Genomic DNA, 19,565 nt, shown 5'->3' with positions numbered 1-19,565 from the left:
GATCTCACCCATGGGGCCCCAACCAGACAGAGGTCCAGATACATGCAGACAATCCCTGGAAAACTTCTCCAAGGAGGACACTCGAGAGGTACCTGAGAGACAGTGTTTGGAGAAATCAAACATCTCAGGGACTCTTGGATGTACTAAGCTCCAACACACACCCACCATTCTCTGCCTTTTTGTTCTGATGAGACACACTTAAGAGATCATGGCACCTCACATGTGTACATAGTGTTTAGAAGGTAAAAATAGTGCTGGGAAGGCTAGAAGTAAAGCCACCTCTTTCTCTTCCACTGAGGAAAGCACTTTAGAGCTGTAGAAAATTCTAGAGGATGCAAGGATGTTATTATGGAGACAACCTTGATTCTGCTCTGATTTATTAATATCATTGCAAGTATTGTAAATCACTGGCAGGTTTAATATTTTATTATTAATAATGAGTACCTGTGGCTCCCCTCACTTGTGTTTATGATTCCCCTCTTCATGGAGCATCCCAATCTACCAGTGTTTCTTAACACTGCAACTGGCAACCTGTACCATGTGTTGATTACCTGATTGGCAAGGGTATCCTGTGATGACAAAAAATATGCTGGTGTCTTGATGTAAAACCAGAGAATGAAATCAGATAATATAAAGAACAGAGGGAAAAACCTCCATAAAGAAAAATGGCAACTCAAGCAACATAATTGAACATCTTGTCTTCCCAGGCATAGGCAAGATACTCCAAGCATGCAGGCACCAAGTGGCAGCATCTGAGCCCAGGTGTATCACCTGGATGAGTACCTGTGGTATGGGGAGAAGTGGATGTAACATCTGGATGAGCTTAACAGATTTTGGCAACAATCTATACTAAAATTTTTAAAAAATCATAGGGCTGGGATTAGGGTAAAGTAAGAGAGGTGACTAGGGCGTAAGCTCAGGAAGGCACTCATCTGAGCTGACCCTACACTTGCATGATCTGAGAGTGATGCCTCCTTAAATTTTGCATCCTAGGTGCCTCTCTTTCTTCACTCTGGTCCCAGTGCTGGTATATCTTTTCATTTCTATCAACTCTTCATCCTCAGGCTTGGAATAATTCCCTTACGCTTAACAAACTAGGGTGGGGCAGAGATGGTGGTGAGAAGAGGATTGTGATTGAAGATATTAAGCATAGAAAACAAATAGGATTCGGTGACTGATTGTGAAGTTGGATGCCAGGTAGGGAAAGGAAGCGGCCAGATCTCCTTGGGGATGGAGGAGATTATGTAGTGGGACAACCTGAAGTTCAAGGTTAGAAGGCGGTATTGTGCTGCCTGTTCCTGGTGGTCCTGTAGGGACATACAAACATGCCCAATGGAAACTGCTTTTTTTCTGCAGGCAGGCCTCTAGGGTTTCCACTCTTCCCATGGGGATGGCCCCCATGTTTGTGACAACCCCAGAGGCTATTCCAGCTCAGAAGATGCTGATGTAACTTTGGGGAAGGGTGTGAACTTAAAAATTACCTGATGAAAAAGGAAATAAACCAATGACCTTTATCACCTACTACTTTCTGTAATTCCCACTGCTCATAAAAACATTTTATCATTTGACTAGACAGTAAATGGACAGTCTCAGGTACAAGGCAGCTAAAAGATTTTTTTTCTTTCCTGGCAACTGATGGTTTCTGGTCTCCTTGATGAGGCTGGAGATAAAATCTCTGTCTTCAGGAGGTGGCCTTCTACTAAGAATTCTCTGCGCTCTTTAAGTTAGCATGAGTGCAAAGAGAACAGAGAGAAAGGTTAGGTTTATTTTAAAAAGCAACAGGGAGGCCGTGAAAGATGGGATTAAGTTGAGAAATAAAAGCAAGAAAATGACCGAAAAATGCCAGTTTGCGGAGGAGGCTCCCGGCTCCTGGCTTCCTTAATGTGGCGGGCTTGCAGAGCTGCCGTTTTCATCTTCTGCTATGAAGCATTCAGGAAAGCCTGCAGTTCTGCTGTGCGCTCCCATCTTCCCAGCAGGCAGCCCAGGAACAGGCCTCCTTTGTTTCCCCTTCTGCCCAGGAGGTCTCGCTCTTCATTAAGCAGAGCCATGAGCAGTTTTGCAAAACTTTGTAAAGTAAGAAAGCAAAATGCTTGCTTCCTCCATGCTGCCAAGTCCCTAGTGTGGGGAACTGCTTCCAGAAAAGGCTGGATGCTAAAGATGAGTATCCTTCCTTGGACATTTTTAGCTTCTTACCTGAAACGAGCCCAGGCCTCATATCCCTTCCCTGCCGGCGAAAAAATGCGCCCTTTGAGAACCTCCCAGATGTTTTCTGGGGAAAGCTGCTGTGAACCCATCTCTGGTTAGCTGCCCAATCTCTCTGCAACCTTTGTGATATCACCTGCTATAGGGCAGCTTTTTTTGTTTGTTTTTTAGATTTGTATACAATTTGGACCTATAAAACAAGACTTATAGGTGGAGATACTCTTTAGTCTGGACTATTTCTTAAATAATAGGTTTAATTATTGTGCTTTTCTGTTTCCTCAAAACCCTATAGCAGGCAAAGAAATAAGAACCTAGGCCAGATGGGAAAAACCCCAGAGGTCACTTGGTTCATTTCCTGGAAAGTGCAAAGCACTCTCCTCTTCATCCCAGGACTCATCCTCATTTCTCAGGGTTCTACACCAGAATCCGTCAGTGTTTAGTCTGGGATATAAAATCAGGATTTAAAACTTAAACTGAGACACAGCTTGGGCATAGGATGTCTCAAGTGTGTTAGGGTCAGAAAAGATGACATGAGAGGACCTTTAAGAGGTGCTCTTTTCTTAGGCTTCAAGGTTAATCTGGGAGAAGCCACATTCAGCTTATTATATTATATCATATTATATTATTAAAATGTAGACTATACAATCAGAGATAAAGGAAAGCAATACCCTCTTTAATTTTTTTAAGTTATTTATTTATTTTTGGCTGTGTTTAGTCTTTGTTGCTGCGCGTGGGCTTTCTCTAGTTGCCGCGAGCAGGGGCTACTCTTCCTTGTGGTGCGCGGGCTTCTCATTGCGGTGGCCTCTCTTGCTGCAGAGCACGGGCTCCAGGCACGCGGGCTTCAGCAGTTGTGGCACCCAGGCTCAGCAGCTGTGACTTGTGGGCTCTAGAGTGTAGACTCAGTAGTTGTGGCGCACGGGCCCAGTTGCTCCGCGGCATGTGGGATCTTCCCAGACCAGGGCTCGAACCCGTGTCCCCTGCATTGGCAGGCGATTCCCAACCACTGCGCCACCAGGGAAGCCCAATACCCTCTTTAATTTTAAAAAAATTACAAATAATAAAAAGGGCCAACTGAATATAATAAGAAAAAAATGACCACTCAGGATTCTACTAGTCTGGTAAGTCATATTTTTTCTTTTTAGTTATATACAATATATATATCCAAAATATTTTTAAAATTTATATATAAAACATACAATATAATTATATATAAACATTTAACATAGTTGTAATCATAGGGTAGCTTTGCTTTATGTTCTTTTTTTCTTCACTTAACACTATGACATAAACATATTCTCATGTTATTACCAATCATTATAATTACCACTTAAAATGGCTTTATCATAGTCCACCTAAATGAGAAACTGCGATTTATATAGCTATTACCTTATTGTTGGACATTTGTGTTGCTTACAACCTGTTTCTGTGAAAATTCATTTTACAATGAACATTTTTTTGCATCTGGAAAGGCAATAACTTTCAAAAGAAACATTGAATTCTTCTATCATTTCCTCTTCAAATATCTTATGGAGTCGGCCTCATCTCTGTTGTCTGTAGTTGTGTATTTTGTATATGAAATTCTGGTATCTGGTTTTCCTTTTAGCTGCTGTGCCATGTGCCAAACACATAGAACCCAATCTCTCTCCCTCAAGTCTCTGCTTCACCTCTGCTCAGGTCCTCCAAGACCACAACACGACTGTTGCTCCGGAGTCCTTACAACTTAAAGATTCACACAAGGAACAAAGGTTGTCCTCGGGGGTGCCCTTGACATCCTGAAATGGTGTGCAGAATTGGGTGTGTGCACTTTCCAGTGAGAGGATATAGATCTTGTATCAGATTTCAAATGGTCCATGTGACAAAAAAAGAGGAAGAATCATCGACTGGGGCTTTTTTTAGCATCCTTTATGTCCTTCCCTCCCTGGGGCCTTCTCTGCTTATTTCATAGCCTAAAACTCCCCTCTTCTCATCCTCAGGTTGCCACTCTCCTTTCCACCTCTTGCCTTCCCTTCACTGTCGGCCTTCTTGAACGAGTAGTCACACCCACTGTGTTCACCTCCTCATCGTATGTTACACCCCACCTCCTGGGTCTCCTGTCTCATTCTGCTGAAGTTGCTCTTCTGAAGATGATTTGTGCCTACTCATCACATGGCCCAGTCACCATTTTTCATTCTTCACCTTCTATCTTCTCTTTAGCATATGAGATTATTGCCCCGATCCTGTAACACTTCCTCCTGATCATCTGAGTAACTGCCTCCTCTGGGACCTCCCCCTCTGGCATCTCTTTACTGTTTGCCCCTCTCTCCCCTGCTGACAAATGCAGATCTTCCACAATATTCTGTCACCAGGCCCCCAGTCTTTCTGTATTTTTCTCTTTAGCCATCTCCTCCAGATGCATGTATGTGCAGTTTCCACCTCTCTCCTGAAACTGAGGTCCATACTTATAAATGCTATCTCCACTGGGATACCTGAAAATACTTCCACCACAACCATGAGGAAGTTCATCTTGTTGTCTGGCAGCTCCTGTTGATTTCCATATTTCTGTGAATGGGACTGCCATGCTTTGTCTTCAGGCACAAAAGATTTGAGTCATCCTGGACTCATCATTCTCCTGTGCCTTTTGTCTCCTCCTGTATCATAAGTCAGGGCTAGTAGACTCTCTTTCCACAGTGCCCCTTCCTACTGCTGCCCCTCTAGTTACCTCTTACTACCCATCGCCAGGACGGCTACAGTGGGTTTTAATGTCTTCTTTCAGAGTCCCTTTCATGAAGACCTCCCAGATTTACTTCCCTAAAGCATGTGCCTGATTGCTCCCGAGTCCTGCCCAAGAGTCTTCTGAACATTCCCACATCCACCTAATTACCTCAAAATTCAAGGCCCTTCAAATTCTCAATCTAAACCATTTCCCCAACAATCCCTAAATATATCCTGCATATTCACATTAACCCAAGTAAGGTTTCAGTATTTATCATTAGAATATATGGATGCATAAATATTTAAGTTCACAGGGGTGCTTTTTAAAGCAAAAACATAGTATCACATTTATTTATCCAATTTCTTCTTTTCCCTAAACCTTATCTCTTCTTGAAGATTTAGGCTTTGATCCACCACCATTCAACAGAAGTATTCTGAGCAATTTATATCCGCCTACTACCTGAAGGGAAAGGTGCTCTGCTCTTGATATTCTTAAGGTGAAACCAGGAGCTCCAGGCATCAGTGGAAGGTGCAAAAGCTTTCTTCTCACCACTGTTTGTAGTGTGTATTGGGCTGAGTCTTGACAGGAAGCAAATGGTCCACTCAAAAGGGATGATTGAGAAGAATTTAATAAAAGGACAATTCTAAAATGTTAAGGGAGGCTGAGTAGAAAGGGTCAAGAGGGGCAGTTAGTAGAACCGAGTAAGAGTAGTGTTTGCAGGGCAGGACATCTGAAGGGAACTGTGTCCTTCTGTAGAGGAATGTGGTCACTGCCAAACAGCAACCTGGGGGGTAGAGAGTGGGGAAGAAGTGCCCCAACTTCATTCTCCTCCTATTGTTTGACCTCTGGCTGCTGCCTACCATTGGTCAAATCCAACCAAAATCCATGAGCAGGAGAGCCCGGCTGATGCACCCGAAGAGGAAGGCCTCCTGGGCACAGGGGCAGGGCCGAGAAGCGTGAGGAGGGGAGGAAACATGCAGAACTGTATTCCACTGCTGGCTCCTGAAGGTCTGTCTCCAGGGAGACGGAGGCTCATCCTGGCTGAAGCTCCGGGGCCTGCTTAGGAATCTCGGGCCATCCTCTGCGCCAGTGGGAGATTTCAACTCTGGAGAGCTCAGGGGTGGGGTGACTGCAACAGAACCTCGTTCCTCCCTCCCTCTGCTCTGCCTGTCTCTACGCCAGGAAGCCCTCTTCTCATTTCTCATCCCTCTGCCACATTCCCTTCATCTTTCTAGATGGCCTCAATAAAATGATTGGGTATATAATAAATACCAAATTTATTAAGACATGTTATTTGTTATTAATAGTTTGTATTACAGCTTGCCATTTACATTAGATAGCACTGCTTGAGTAATAAGAAATTAATAATGGGAAAGCTGACTTAATTTTAGAGGAAAATGACAATGAGGTGGCTGCTATGTTTTCTTTAATAGAAAGCTCAAAATAGAACACCTAGCAACCTTCTCCTGCATCCTTGGCCTGGAGCCCTCCAGGAGGAAGGGCTTTGTTGCAGGCACTGCTGATGGTCTGGTCTCCTCGGTATTTATCTGCACATGCTCCCCCTGTTCACATGCCTTGCTCCAGACTCACTCCAGATCTCCCGCAGGTCGATCCGTGGACACTGGATGGCTGAGAAGCCGGGGCTGGGAAGGTGGTAGTGAGAACCACTGAGGTGGTCCCTTCCGGCTGGGAGCATCAGCAAAAGTGAGAAGGAGGGGAAAACAAAGCCAGGAGAGCAATCCTCCTGTCAGGTGGGCCACACGATCTCCCCTCCCCTCCCCTTCATGAGTCAGGGTGTAGAGCTGGAAACATTCTGGGGTCAAACTTCAGTTTTCCCTGGGGCCAATTCTTTGTAGCCCAACTCCAAGGGCAAAGCAAGCCCCTGAAGGTTGAATATAGAGCTGTTCAAAAGCATGGGATCTATAGAATCTAAAACAGACCCAAATTGATAGAGCTTTCCCTTGAAGAATCTATAAATAGTTTTCTGCATCATTCCTTTGCCTAAGATCATGTGACACTATCTCCTCTGTGACACTGCTGACTCCTCTACCTCCATTTGCCCAGGACAGCTGGAGGCAGGGGTGTGCGCCCACAATGCACATGTTTGCTACCTTCTAAACATGCCTGTGTGTATAAGGCGGGGGGGGGGGGAGGAGGGGGGGAAGGGGTGGGTGCTGTGTGGGTGTGTCTTTAGAGAAACTTAGACTTCAAAGAAATGACCAAAATTTATAATTAACTCCTGTAAGCATTCAGGGGCAAATGAACAATGGCCTGAGCTTAGGCAGGACATAGGTAGACCCCTCTGAGGTTATAGCAGAGGACAAGCCTCTATCTAGGGAGATGCCTTATCTCAACCCCTCGGGGAACCCCCTTCTAGTCCTTTGGGCACCACTATCCCTAGTTTCAGGAATACATTGCTCCTGTCTACTTTCTTGGGCTCAAACCAATTTCCTTGCCTTCCTCACATGACTGAGCCTGTCTAGGGAGCTAAACAGGGCTGAGTTTCAAGAGTACACTTTTGTAAGATGAGGAACAAATGCTGCACAAATTGGATTCCTCTTGTTTACATCCACGTTGATTTCCCATAGGTTTTAGCAGATCTATTCCTTGTCATCTGGGTATTCTCTTTCTGCAGGTCATGTCTGCCTAAACTTAGTAGGATTTTGAACATGAAGCCACTGAAAGCAAATTGTTCCAGGGCAGATGGACTCACAATCTTGGCCCACCCAGGCACTTAAAAAAGACCCAGTCCACCCCGACCCTCCAATCTGTATTAGGAGTGTGCAAATCCCATGGGCTCACATATTCCATGTAGGAGGTGATCCTCAATCCACTCACTCATTCTATTTTTCAACCTTGCAAGACTGGTTCCCCAATCTTTTGGAATTCTCTTTCTCATTGACTGATGAACCATTTGGATGGCTTACTCTTGGCACCGACCATTGGACATGACATGGATGCTCGTGGTCTGGCCACACGAACACAACCAAGACGTCTGCAGTTGTCCAGTGGGATGCGCAAGCACGGCTCACTTCCTTCCCACCCTTTTCACGCAGTGATGGGACCTGGCAGCCCACCCACTGCCTCCTGCCTCATGTAGTCATGGAAAGAACGGAAAGCATTAGGCTGGTTGCCCGAACCACTTGAGGTTGAATGGCAGGAATTTCCTGACATGACGCTGAAAACCATACTCACTGAGGAAAACAGAATTATGACCTCCTTGTAAAAACATGTTACTGTATGATATTTCAGCGGTGAGACGTGAGCAAAGCTGACCCAGGGTCTTAACAGACTTTTGTCTCCTCGTGCCCCACACCCAGCACCACTCCCCAACCTTACTCCTGAATAAGGACAAATATGGAAACAACTCACTGTAAACTGGATTTGGCAGCCACCCATGATGTAGTCCAAGAAAGAATGCATCTTGTGGATCTGCACAGGAGGAGGAGAGGAAACTGTATTAGGAACAGTATGATCTGTATACCTATAGATTAGAGGCCTACACTTTGGGGTTATGCTGACGTAGAGGAAAAAGCAGAGAAAGATCTGTGGGAAAAAGATGGGTCAGCTGATTTTGTTCCATGAAAGGAAAGAAAGAAAGCAATGCTGAATTTAGATGGGCCTGTGAGGGCTGCAGCCATCCATCCCCTGCTACCCTCTCTTTTGGTTTACACATGATTTTAATCAGCCTCTGCCTCTGGGGTGAGACTAATACTGTGTTTTCAAGGGTCACCACTGGTTTGAAATGAATGAAGTCTCATACTTGGCTTCAGTCTCGCTGCCCATGTCTAAGTCCCAGTTCTGGTAACATTCCTAATACCACAGTAATCAAGATGGGCAGCTTCAAGATCACAATTACCTGAGAAGGTCTTTACTGCCAGCTGCCAGCTAGTGAGATTCCTCCCATGCCATGAGCAACAAGTATTAACATTTATTGAGAACTTACTGTATGCCAAGCACTTGACATACATTACCTCATTTAATTCTTAGAACAAGCCTGTGAAGGTGATGCTATTGTTATTATTGTGCCCATTTTATAGAAGAGGAAATTGAGGCTAAGATGATGGAGGTGGAACTCAGATGATGGCGGTCTTGACAGCACAGTTCATCCTTTCAACCTCTAGGCTGGAAGTCAGCAGGGTCCCTGCTTTTTTCCCAACCCCTGGCATCTGTGTTCTCACATACCTTACTGATTTCTAGTCTTAATTTCTGCTTCATTATGATTCTGATGCTTGAGTCTTGGTGACATTCATCTACTTATTTATTTAACAAGGATTTATTAAGCCCCCACCATGCACTGGATGCTAGGGATACAGGGATGTGAGAAACAGGCATGGTACCTGCAGCCCCTGAGCTCACAATCTGGATCCTTTTACCAGGACAACTACTAGCTGATTTTTGACCCTCACTTCTCAGACTCCATCTGACGCTCAGGGCAGCTTCTCAGAGACTGACCCATAAAACCCCATGGTAGTGTTTCCAGGCACCACCTCCAGGTGGCACACATCTATTGGCAGACTTGTCTCAGGGCTGACATTTACTGGGCTCCCTGAATAGTGCCTGCTCCTGGCTTCCTTATGGCGATGCTTTGCCTGATAGTTGGGGTACCCTACTACTGTCTGTACACCAAAAAAATGAGTTCGATCGCCATGGCCTTTGAGTGCCGAACTCTTAGATCAAAACAGATATGTGCACAATCACCTTACAGAGATGGATAGTTGAACTGGCTCATCTGGATCTTCTTTTCTCCTGCTGCTATGGGCACAGGGATGGTCACAGGTCTATTCTGAATGTACCAGGATTTGGTCTGTACAGGTAGGTAAGATGACGAGAGACGACTGCCTTTGAAAGAAGAGTTTGTTACTCACAGCTCCCCAAGGGACAGGAGGAATGTCCTGCCACACAAGGGGGCCACACGGGGAAGCACTAGGTTCAGTCAGGAGGCAAGAGGAATGAGGGGAAAGCACAGGCAAAAATCTTTATCATGGTTTTTGTGGGAAGGAATGCATGAAGCAAGGTAAGGAGTTAAGCAGGTTTAGGATTCAATAGTTTGAGTAACTTACGAGGCTCTGGGTGATAGGGATGGTCTCTAATTATCTGAAACCTGGCTCTGGGCTGATACAGGGCAGGCGGAATATTGTCTTGGTGTGTGAGAGTTCAGGAAAGGGGGTGGCTGGGGGTATAGGCTCTGGATGGATTGGTCTGCATGTCAAAGACAGGCTCACAGGCAAGTTGATTGCTACCTTTAGGAATTAGGTAACTCTGGGAGGGGCAGTTCCTCCTCAGTATGCAAGGCCCCAAGATGTCAAAGCATCATAAAATACAGAAAAAAAGCCATTATTAAAACAGTGACCCCCAGATGGCCAATCATAAGCATTATCTCCTAGTTCCAGTGATTGGTTCAAGGGGTGGGCATGTAACCTAAGCCAGACCCATCAGTCTTTTCCTTTACTCTCTTGTTATGTAAGGATGAGTTCCTGCAGCTCCTGGCAGCCAGGAAAGGCCAACTCTGAGTGAAGGGACCTGATATATAGAGAGAGAAACTGGATGGCACGTAAGTCTTATGTCATGGAGTCAGACAGACGGAGACTAAAATCTCAGCTCTTAAACTTACCATGTGTGTGACAAACTGGTTACACAATCTCATTTGAAAGTAGAAATCTCAGGGTTGTGATAAGAGTAAACAGAACGTATTATAGTTATTTTCACATAGTAAGTACTCAACCAGTAGCAAAATTATTCCCAGATGGGATTTTCTGCTAAGTTAGAGCCCCTCTGGGAGGAATTTTTAGGCCCTTTAATCTTCCCCCACTGTCTTATTTTCATGGTACCTTCTCGGCATGGCGGAGGTGTCACATATAAAGCAACGAACACTGGGATAGGCACAGAATAGGTGCTTTAGAAATGTTGGTGACCCCCTCTGGGGACCTCTCTCTGGTGCTGCCCTGGGAAGACCAGGACTCTCCTATCTTTGGGGGCAGGACTGTCCTTGTGGAGGGTATGGTGGCATTGGCCTACCACAGCTCCAAGACCATCCATGCTTACAATGTATGTCCATTAATACCTTGACTTTCTGATTTTTGTTTAAAAAAGATAGTATCTCTTTGACACTCTCTCCTTCTGTCCACACAACCTTCCTCCCAGACAGCCCTAGCTTCATACCCCTGGAAGACAGGGGCTATGTATATACCTTGCACTGATTCAAAATCACAATGCCCGAGTTCTTATAATTCTTCTTCTTGGCTTTGTACTTGGGATTGATGCACTCCCACTGCACCTGAAACAAGAAAGGTTATAGCATGATTGCCAGCTCAGGAAGAAGTGGAGTCATTCGTGACGAGGCCCCTGGGCACCTGCAGATGGACCTGAGGGCTGACCCATGGTCTCTAGCTGATCCCTTCACATCTGGAGGGGCAGTAAGGAGGAGTGGTGCAGAGGGAGACTCCGACACTACTCTGCTTGGTTTGAATCCCAGCTCCTCCATTTTCCAGCTGTGTGATCTTTGGCCAATTACTTGATTCCTCTATGTCTTGCATGTCTCCTCTGTAAAATGGAGCTTGTAATTGTAGGTATCTCATAGGGTTACTGTGAGGATTGAATGATTTACCCTTGTAATACATTTAGAACAGTGCCTGACACTTATAAATGCTTGCTATTAATGGGACCAAATTAAGCAGCAGAGGGAAGGAGAGATCTGGGGACACACAGCTGAGTAACCCAAATGCTGAGTCTTAGTGTCTGGGAATTGACTTAAGAGGTAGGAAAACTGAGGGACATTGAATACTGGCTACAGGAAGCTGATGGGGATGATGATAAGTTTGCTTAACTTCACAGAGGACTAAAATAATGGATTGACACAGTCACAACGGTGGCGCATTAGATTGCCAGAGAGGCTTCTGTGAGAGGTAGAATCAGAACTGAGGAGGTAGCTGGGAGCTAAAGGGTGAACAGATCTCAACCCTTTCAGCCTACAGAAGGCTTCAGGGGACAAAGCCAACTGCACCTTGACTACTGACAAAGTCAAACATCCAAGAATCATGGAATGCTCCTGCCTACTATCCTATGGGAGTAGATCCTTGGATTTCTACTCAGAAGACAAATTTTCACACTCTGACAGTTGGAAGTATCTGAAAATGAAGCAATTTCTGAGGCAGATGTGAGTGGGTAGATTGATACAGCATTGGCGCCAATGACCCATTCCTCCCAGTGCACAATGACTCTGAGCTTAGTCAGGTGACTTGTTTTGACCGATGGGACGTTAGCAAGTGACATGAGCAGAGGCTTGACAAGCCCCGTGCACTGGGGCTTGCCCTCCTCTTGCTGCTGGGACATTTTCACCATGTATTAGCTTAAGCTGGTATCCTGGAGGATGAAAGAGCACGTGGAGAAACATTTCAGCTACCTCAGATGTGTAGGCACAAGTGCAAGAGTGAGTCCCATTTGGAACAGAGAGAAGTTTCCCAGGGGAACTCAGCCCAGATTGCCGACCTCCTGTCCTGCCTATGGTAGTAGCCTCCTAACAGATCTCCCTGTCTCACTCTCTTGTCTCTCTCTGTAACTGATTATCTACACAGTAGCCAGAGTAATCTTTAAAAAAATTAATGTAATTCTCCAGCCTAGACCCCTTTGCAGCACTGCTCAATAGAACTTTCTACAATGATGGGAATATTCCATGTCTGCACCGATCAATGTGGAAGACACTAGCCACACGAGCACTTGGAGTGTGTGTGTGTGTGTGTGTGTGTGTGTGAGAGAGAGAGAGAGAGAAAGATGGAGGAATTGAAATTTTAACTTAATTTAACTTAAACTTACTAAAATTGAAATTGAAATAGGTGTATGTAGCCAGTAGCTATTAAATTGGAGACTGTGGCTTCAGTGTGCTCTCAACACATTTATAGGAAAATTGAAACTCTTTTCTCTGAGCTATCAGAATCTGCTTTTCCTGGCCTTGGCCTCTGTTCTTGACCACATCGCATGCATGGCTCCCTCACCTTCTCTGATCCAGATACACTGGTCTCTTTCCAGATCCTTAATCACACCGAGCTCTTTCCTGACTCAGTACTTTGCAATGTTGTTCCCTCGGCCTGAAATACTGTTCCCTTGCTTGTTACATGGTTGGCTTCACTTCATCTTTAAGGGCCTTCAAGTTAAATGTCACCTTTTCAGTTGATCTCTTCTATGTTATACCTTTATAACTAAACTGGCTCAGTTTTTTATAGTATTTGGCACAATGTATAATTACATATTTTGTTTACTTGATTCATATTTATATTTTACTATGATGCACACTCATGTCACACCTAGAGCCTGACACTTAGCAGGTGCTCCTCAGTAAATATTAGTGGGGTCAATGAATAATAGAACAGTTCCCTGGGTGCAGACATGTCAGAATAGGGACTGAGTGGTTGCACCAAAACCTTTCTGGTGTCTCAGTGATACAGAAAAGTACAGTAGCATATCATCCATTTCCTCAGAGAGACTTCAAGATTCACTTCTGTTTGTTTGAAAGCATCAGACTTCAGCGTGCTTCAATTGTGATGTATGCTATAATATCCTCCTAGGATTCTAAAGATGAAGTGTTTCCCATGTTTATTGGTTTGGCTATTTCTATTTGTAAAGCAGAACAAGGCAAAACTTCGTAAAACTCTTTAGAACTCTAGTGGGTGGTATTGATAACTGTCATTGATTTATTAGCTCAACAGAGCCTGGTCTTGTACATTCAAAGAAGCAACAACGTCTCTGGATAAATTCCTAGTTATTTGGGTAGTGACTTAATTTATAGTTTAGTGTTGGTTTTCACTGTACCCCTGAAACTGCAAGCCTGCTCGTGGGTGAAGGTCTCTGTGTCTGACAAGTTTCCTGCAATGCTGGGTATGTAACAGCGTGTTAAGCAGGTTGTGGGAGCTATGCAGAAAGCTGCCCTTGACTTTTCAGGCCAAAGGGAGGTATTCAACAAATGGTCTGATTCAGATTAAGCCTCTGATTCTAAAGAATGTTAGTTTATTTCCATCCAGTCTGGTTACATCTTGACTTACATCTGAAAGGAGAAACTTGAACAGTGAGTTGGGACAATCTTCCCCAAGCAGCACTTCTGAGCAGGCCAGGCACAGGGTCTTTAGGGGAAAAAGTCTTTCTCTGCTGTCACTCCTTTTTGTTCTATGGGGACAGTGGCTCCCAGAGTTAGGATGGCAGGTAGCTTGGTTTGACTTCCTCCAGAAGCTAACGCCGAGGCAAGTATTTAAGTACAAGTAATTCATCTGGGAGGTAATACCAGGAAGGAACAATAAAAGAGTGGGGAATTGAAATAGGGAAGCAGCCAAAAAGGGGTACGTGATCCATTCAGGTAACCCTATGGGCAACCAGGGCTGCTTCCTGCTGGGGAACTCTGGGCAACTTCACAGAGCATGCCTCAGAGTTTTGCCGCCTGAAGGGCAAGAGAGCTGGGGTATTTATATCCCATCTCCCACTAGCAATTTGTTGAGGGCTGCTCCCTGAAATGTGTACAACTCCCCCGACATGTCCAGCCTGCAGTAGGCATGGGCAGAGCAGGCTCCAGCAGCCACAGAAAGCCCTCAGGCAAAGAGATTCAGGTTCTGCAGCTGACACTGGGCAGGTGAATCCTGAACAGATCAGAGAAGAAGCTACATGGTCAGGGTCCAGACGACAGCAACTGACCAATAGATGTATATATGTATCCATCAGAGTATGGGTGTCTGAGAGATACAAAGAGGAGGTGTAGGCTTCTGTGTGATGCAATGAAATCCCTATGTGCCCCTGTGGTATGTGGTAGTGTTTGGGTTTATGTCTTGGTATCAAGAGTGTAAGAGTGAAATGGTGAGACTAAATGAAAATCTGGTGCCCAAAATAAAAATTTGGAGTAATCAAATAATTTGCCCAAAGCATTAAATGTGTAATTAATGCCACCAGGTCATGGAAATGTAGATCTAGAAAGAATACTGCAACATGATAATAACATCAGCACATATTTTGGAAGTTCCAGACACCCTGCCAAATGCGTATCATGATTTATCTCATTTAATCTTCACTGAATGCTACCGGGTAAGTACCATTATCACCTTCATTTATTTTAGGTGAGAAAGCTGAGGTGCACAGAGATTAAGTCACTTGTCCAAGGCTACACAGCCAAAGGAAACTAGAAACTTTCTCATCTGACTTCTCCATTTTGCCAGTGGAGAAACTGTACCACCTTGGAGCAGGGTCCTGTCCAAGGTCACAACCAATTGCTATGAGCTGGGTTGGCACTAGAACCCAGATTTCAGTTCCCACCATGCTCCCTCCTGGCCATGTTTAATCATGTATTAATGTCTCACCTCTAGCTGCTCGGTGTATAGCTGGGTGCTAAGGAGGCATTGCAAGAGGCGAGTCTGGGGGAAATGCCATGAGGGGCTTACCACGTACCTGTTTTCCTTCCATTACTCCTCTCATCTCCTTGAATGTTGAGGTGAATTCTCCAATAAAGTCATGTTTGCCATTGGAGTCCCAGTCCCATACTATGCACTGCAAGAGAAAATAAGTATTTTTTTTAACTTAAGAATTCATCCACAGCAGCTAAAGGCAATGCAAACTTTATGAGGAAGACCTGATGAAGGACAGTTGGTCTGGATCAAAAGTCTAGGATGACAGCATGTGGGAAGAGGTATCCCTTTGGTTTCCATTGGTTTTACTTAGCCTTTTTGTCATGACTTTCAAGCAGCCCTGTGATGCAACAGTGACTAATAATTTGCCGATTTTTCAGGTAAGGCCAGTAAGACCAAAAGGAGATAAGTCACTTGCTAAAGGGACTATCCAGTGAATGAGAAACCTGGGATTTGAAGGCAGGTATCCTGACTCTAATTCCAGTGTTCTTTTTCCCACAGAAGAGAGCCTCTGTGGTTTATAGCTGGAATCAGGTGCCTGAGTCCATGCCTGTAGCTTCCACAGTGGCAGCTTATGTTTAATGATTTGATCATATGAATCACATTTTATTATTTTTTTCTGAAGGCAAAAGAGTGATGCTAAGAAAAACAAGTCAGAGGGCAAAAAGTGAGAGCTTTAATTGTACCCACATGAAAAATAGGTGAAAAACAGTGAGAGGTGAGTTACACTGGTAAAAAGCAGGCGTCCATCACACCTAAGATGCGACCTTCCAACAAGAGGGCTCCATCTAACACCACTAAGGCTAACTTCTGGGCTTGCAAGTAACACTTTGCAGTGTGATGCAGATTAAATCAGTAGCCATCCCTCTGCTTGGTCACACATCTTTAGATGAAGAGGGAGTCACCATTTTTTCTGGGGTGGAGGTTGGACTAGGGTTTCAAGCACTTCAGATATCGCTTCTACATCTTAAACCAGGGATCTGCAGCCAGGAACCCCAGAAGTCAGATAAGATTGAGGCAGCAAGGAGACATTTACTCAGAGGTTTTCCCTGGAATATTGGGATTCAAGGGGCAGCCTAGTTCTTTCTTGGGATGAAGACCTCAGTGGCCAGTCCTGCCTGGAAAACCTGGTTTGTAAATCTATTTTCTGACCTGTGGGATACCACACAGACCTAAAATGAAATATGCCCCGAATGAAACATAATCTCCCCCCAAACTTATTCCTACTCATTTATTTTCTGTCACAGTGGATTGTATCAACATCCACCCAGTGGGAAACATCACTCAGGATGTGCACTGTGAACATCACACTGTCAAAGACTTGTCTACTGATCTCAGTTACTCACAACAGGGTTTTTTCTCTCTATTTGCCAGCCCCTCCTTACTGACCCTGACACTCACACAGTCATTACCTGGAGCCAGAAGCAAAAGAAAGCTTGACTGGCCTGGGCACAGAAAGAGAAGGAAGTGTGTTTCTGGGACCTTGCCTCTCAGGCTTTTAACTGTGCGCAGTAGTGAACACAGCCCTGGGACATCTGAGTCTGACACTTACTCAGTCTTCTATCTTGGGGGGAAGCAGATAAAAAGGCAAAGGGGCCAAAAGAGTCTTTTCAACACTCCCTTGTGTTTTACTGTGTTTCTTTTAATCTGTCCGTTAGAATATAGGAAAAGCAAGAGGGAATGTACGTAGTACTTTGGTTTGTCACCAAATCTCAAGCAAAACCACCTATCTGCCTTCTCTTAGATTTCCCGTCATGCTTTGGTTAGTTACTGCCCTCCTTCCACCTGCCACCATAACACTCAGGACGTTTGCTCTCTCTGGGGCAGAATTCCCCTGGGCTGGATGATGAGTCAGGCCCAACAGGGTTCCAGGCCTGGCCTCCTGGGGGGCAGGCACTGCTGTTTACATGGGCCCTGCTTCTTCAATTGGTGGCATTTCTCATCATGCCAGTTGCAGAATCCTGTTTCGACCTTTCTCAGAAAGGTCCCAGAGGAAAGAAGACACAGTGAGGCAGGAAAATAAACCATGGTCTTTCTCTCCCTGCCATGAAGCTGGCTCATGACAGCTTTGATACAGCTGACAGAGGAACATGTCATGGTGAAAAGTAAACAGATCAACTGCCCTGCAGAAAAGCTGAGACAGAGGCAGGTTCTTGGTGTGAATCAATAAGGAAACTTTGACAGATTGGTGACAGAGTGGCAGCTCAAAACTGTCTACAAGTCAGGAGGCCTTCCACATTCCCACAGCTCACAGTATAGTTTAGGTATATCATCTTAAAATGTCTGAGCTCGACAGATGGTCTTGTCAACTCCCTCATTTTAAGAGAAGGAAATTAATGGAAGAGAAAGGAAGTGACTCCTGCAAGTTTACCCAGTGCAGACGAAAGTCCAGGTTTCCTGCCTACCTAATTCCCCCCGCCAACCACAAAACAGCAAATTATAATAATTACAACATATATAGTGCTTACTATGTACCAGAAACTGTTCTGAACACTTTACATATGTAAATTCACTTAATACCCAGAATAATTTTTCATTATGCTCATTTTACAGATGAGGAAACTGAGACACAGAGAGGTAAAGTAACTTTTCCAACACCACACAGTTAACAATAGGTAATCTTTGAACTAAAAGAAGTTAAACTTTGGAGCTTGTCCTAAATGATCATCTCTTATGAACCCAGGCCATTTGTGTTTATGGTCTCTAATCCTGTATGATAACCCTGAAATGACAATATTATTATTCACAGGTATCAGTCACAGGCTTAGAGAGGTCAAGTGACTTGACTAGACATCTAGAAAGTGACAAAAATGGATTTTATTTATTTTTCTTGTCTAATTGCTCTGACTAGGACTGTCAGCACTATGTTGAAAAGAAGTGGCAAGAGAGGGCATTCTTTTCTTATTCCTAATCTTAGAGAAAAAGCTTTAACATTTTCACCATTGAGTAATATATTAGCTGTGGACTTGTCATATATGGCCTTTATTATGTTGAGGTAATTCCTAGTTTGTTGAGCATTTTTATCATGAAAAAGTGTTGAATTTTGTCAACACAGAATTGCTAAAGCAATCTTGAGAAAAAGAACAAAGCTGAAGACATCACTTCAAAATATATTACAAAGCCACAGGAATTAAAACATCATGGTACTCCCATAAAGACAGATCTATAGGCCAATGGAACAGAATACATAGCCCAGAAATAACCATACATATATGGTCAATTGATATTTGACAAGGGTGCCAAGAATACACAATGGGGAAAAGGGAGTCTCTTCAACAAATGATGTTGGGAAAACTGAATATCCACACTCAAAAAAATGAAATTGGATCCCTACCTTACACCATACACAAAAATCAACTCAAAATGCATAGAAGACTTAAACATAAGACTTGAAACTGTAAAAGAGTTAGAAAAAAAACACAGGGAAAATATTCTTGACATTCATCTTGGCGATGATTTCTTGGATATGATACTAAAAGCACAAGCAACAAATGCAAAAATAGACAAGTGGGACTATATCAAACTCCTACAGGAGCTATAAAAATCTGCTGCACAGCAAAGGAAACCATCAATAAAATGAAAAGGCATCCTACAGAATGGGAGAAAATATTTGCAAACTGTATATCTGATAAGGGATTAATTTCCAAAATGTATAAGGAACTCTTACAACTCAATAGCAAAAAAAACCCCAATAACCTGATTAAAAAATGGTCAAAGGACTTGAACAGATGTTTCTCCAAAAAAGATATACAAATGGCTAACAGGTATATGAAAAGATGCTCAACATCATTAATTATCAGGAAATGAAAAATCAAAATGACAATGAGATATCACCTCATATCTATTAGGATGACAATTATTAAAAAAACACAAAAGATAACAATTGTTGGCAAAGATATGGAGAAATTGGAGCCCTTGTAACCGTTGGTGGGAATATAAAACAGTGCAGCAGCTATGGAAAACAGTATAGTGGTTTCTCAAAAAATTAAAAATAGAACTACTATATGATCCAGCAATCTCATTTTTGGGTATACATCCACAGAACTGAAGTCAGGATATCGAAGAGATATCTTCATTCCCATGTTAACTTCAGCAGCATTATTCACAATAGCCAAGATATGAAAATAACCCAAGTGTATGACTAAAGAAAATGTGGTATATACATACAATAGAATATTATTCAGCCTTAAAGAAGAAAATCTTGCCATTTGTGACTTGGATGGACATTATGCTAACTGAAATAAGCCAGTCACTGATGGACAACTAGTGCCTGATTCCACTTTTATGAGGCATCT

The 19,565-nt window shown here is 43.8% G+C and overlaps 1 protein-coding gene across 1 annotated transcript in view; it reads right to left on the bottom strand.

Annotated features, from left to right (window-relative positions):
- Positions 1-19,565, bottom strand: part of CPNE4 (copine 4) — a gene marked incomplete at its 3' end in the record, with an annotated part of 591,787 nt that overhangs the window by 27,630 nt on the left and 544,592 nt on the right. Inside the window, exons 8-10 of the mRNA XM_082839801.1 lie at positions 15,314-15,412; positions 11,085-11,171; positions 8,267-8,326 (exon numbers count right to left, since the gene is read on the bottom strand). Coding sequence (XP_082695927.1) covers positions 8,267-8,326; positions 11,085-11,171; positions 15,314-15,412 — 246 coding nt within the window. The remainder of the gene's footprint in view (positions 1-8,266; positions 8,327-11,084; positions 11,172-15,313; positions 15,413-19,565) is intronic.

Source organism: Leucopleurus acutus (genome assembly GCF_964270905.1).
Source record: "Leucopleurus acutus genome assembly, chromosome: 5".
NCBI lineage: Eukaryota > Metazoa > Chordata > Mammalia > Artiodactyla > Delphinidae > Leucopleurus > Leucopleurus acutus.
This window is presented reverse-complemented; position numbering and strand designations above follow the sequence as displayed.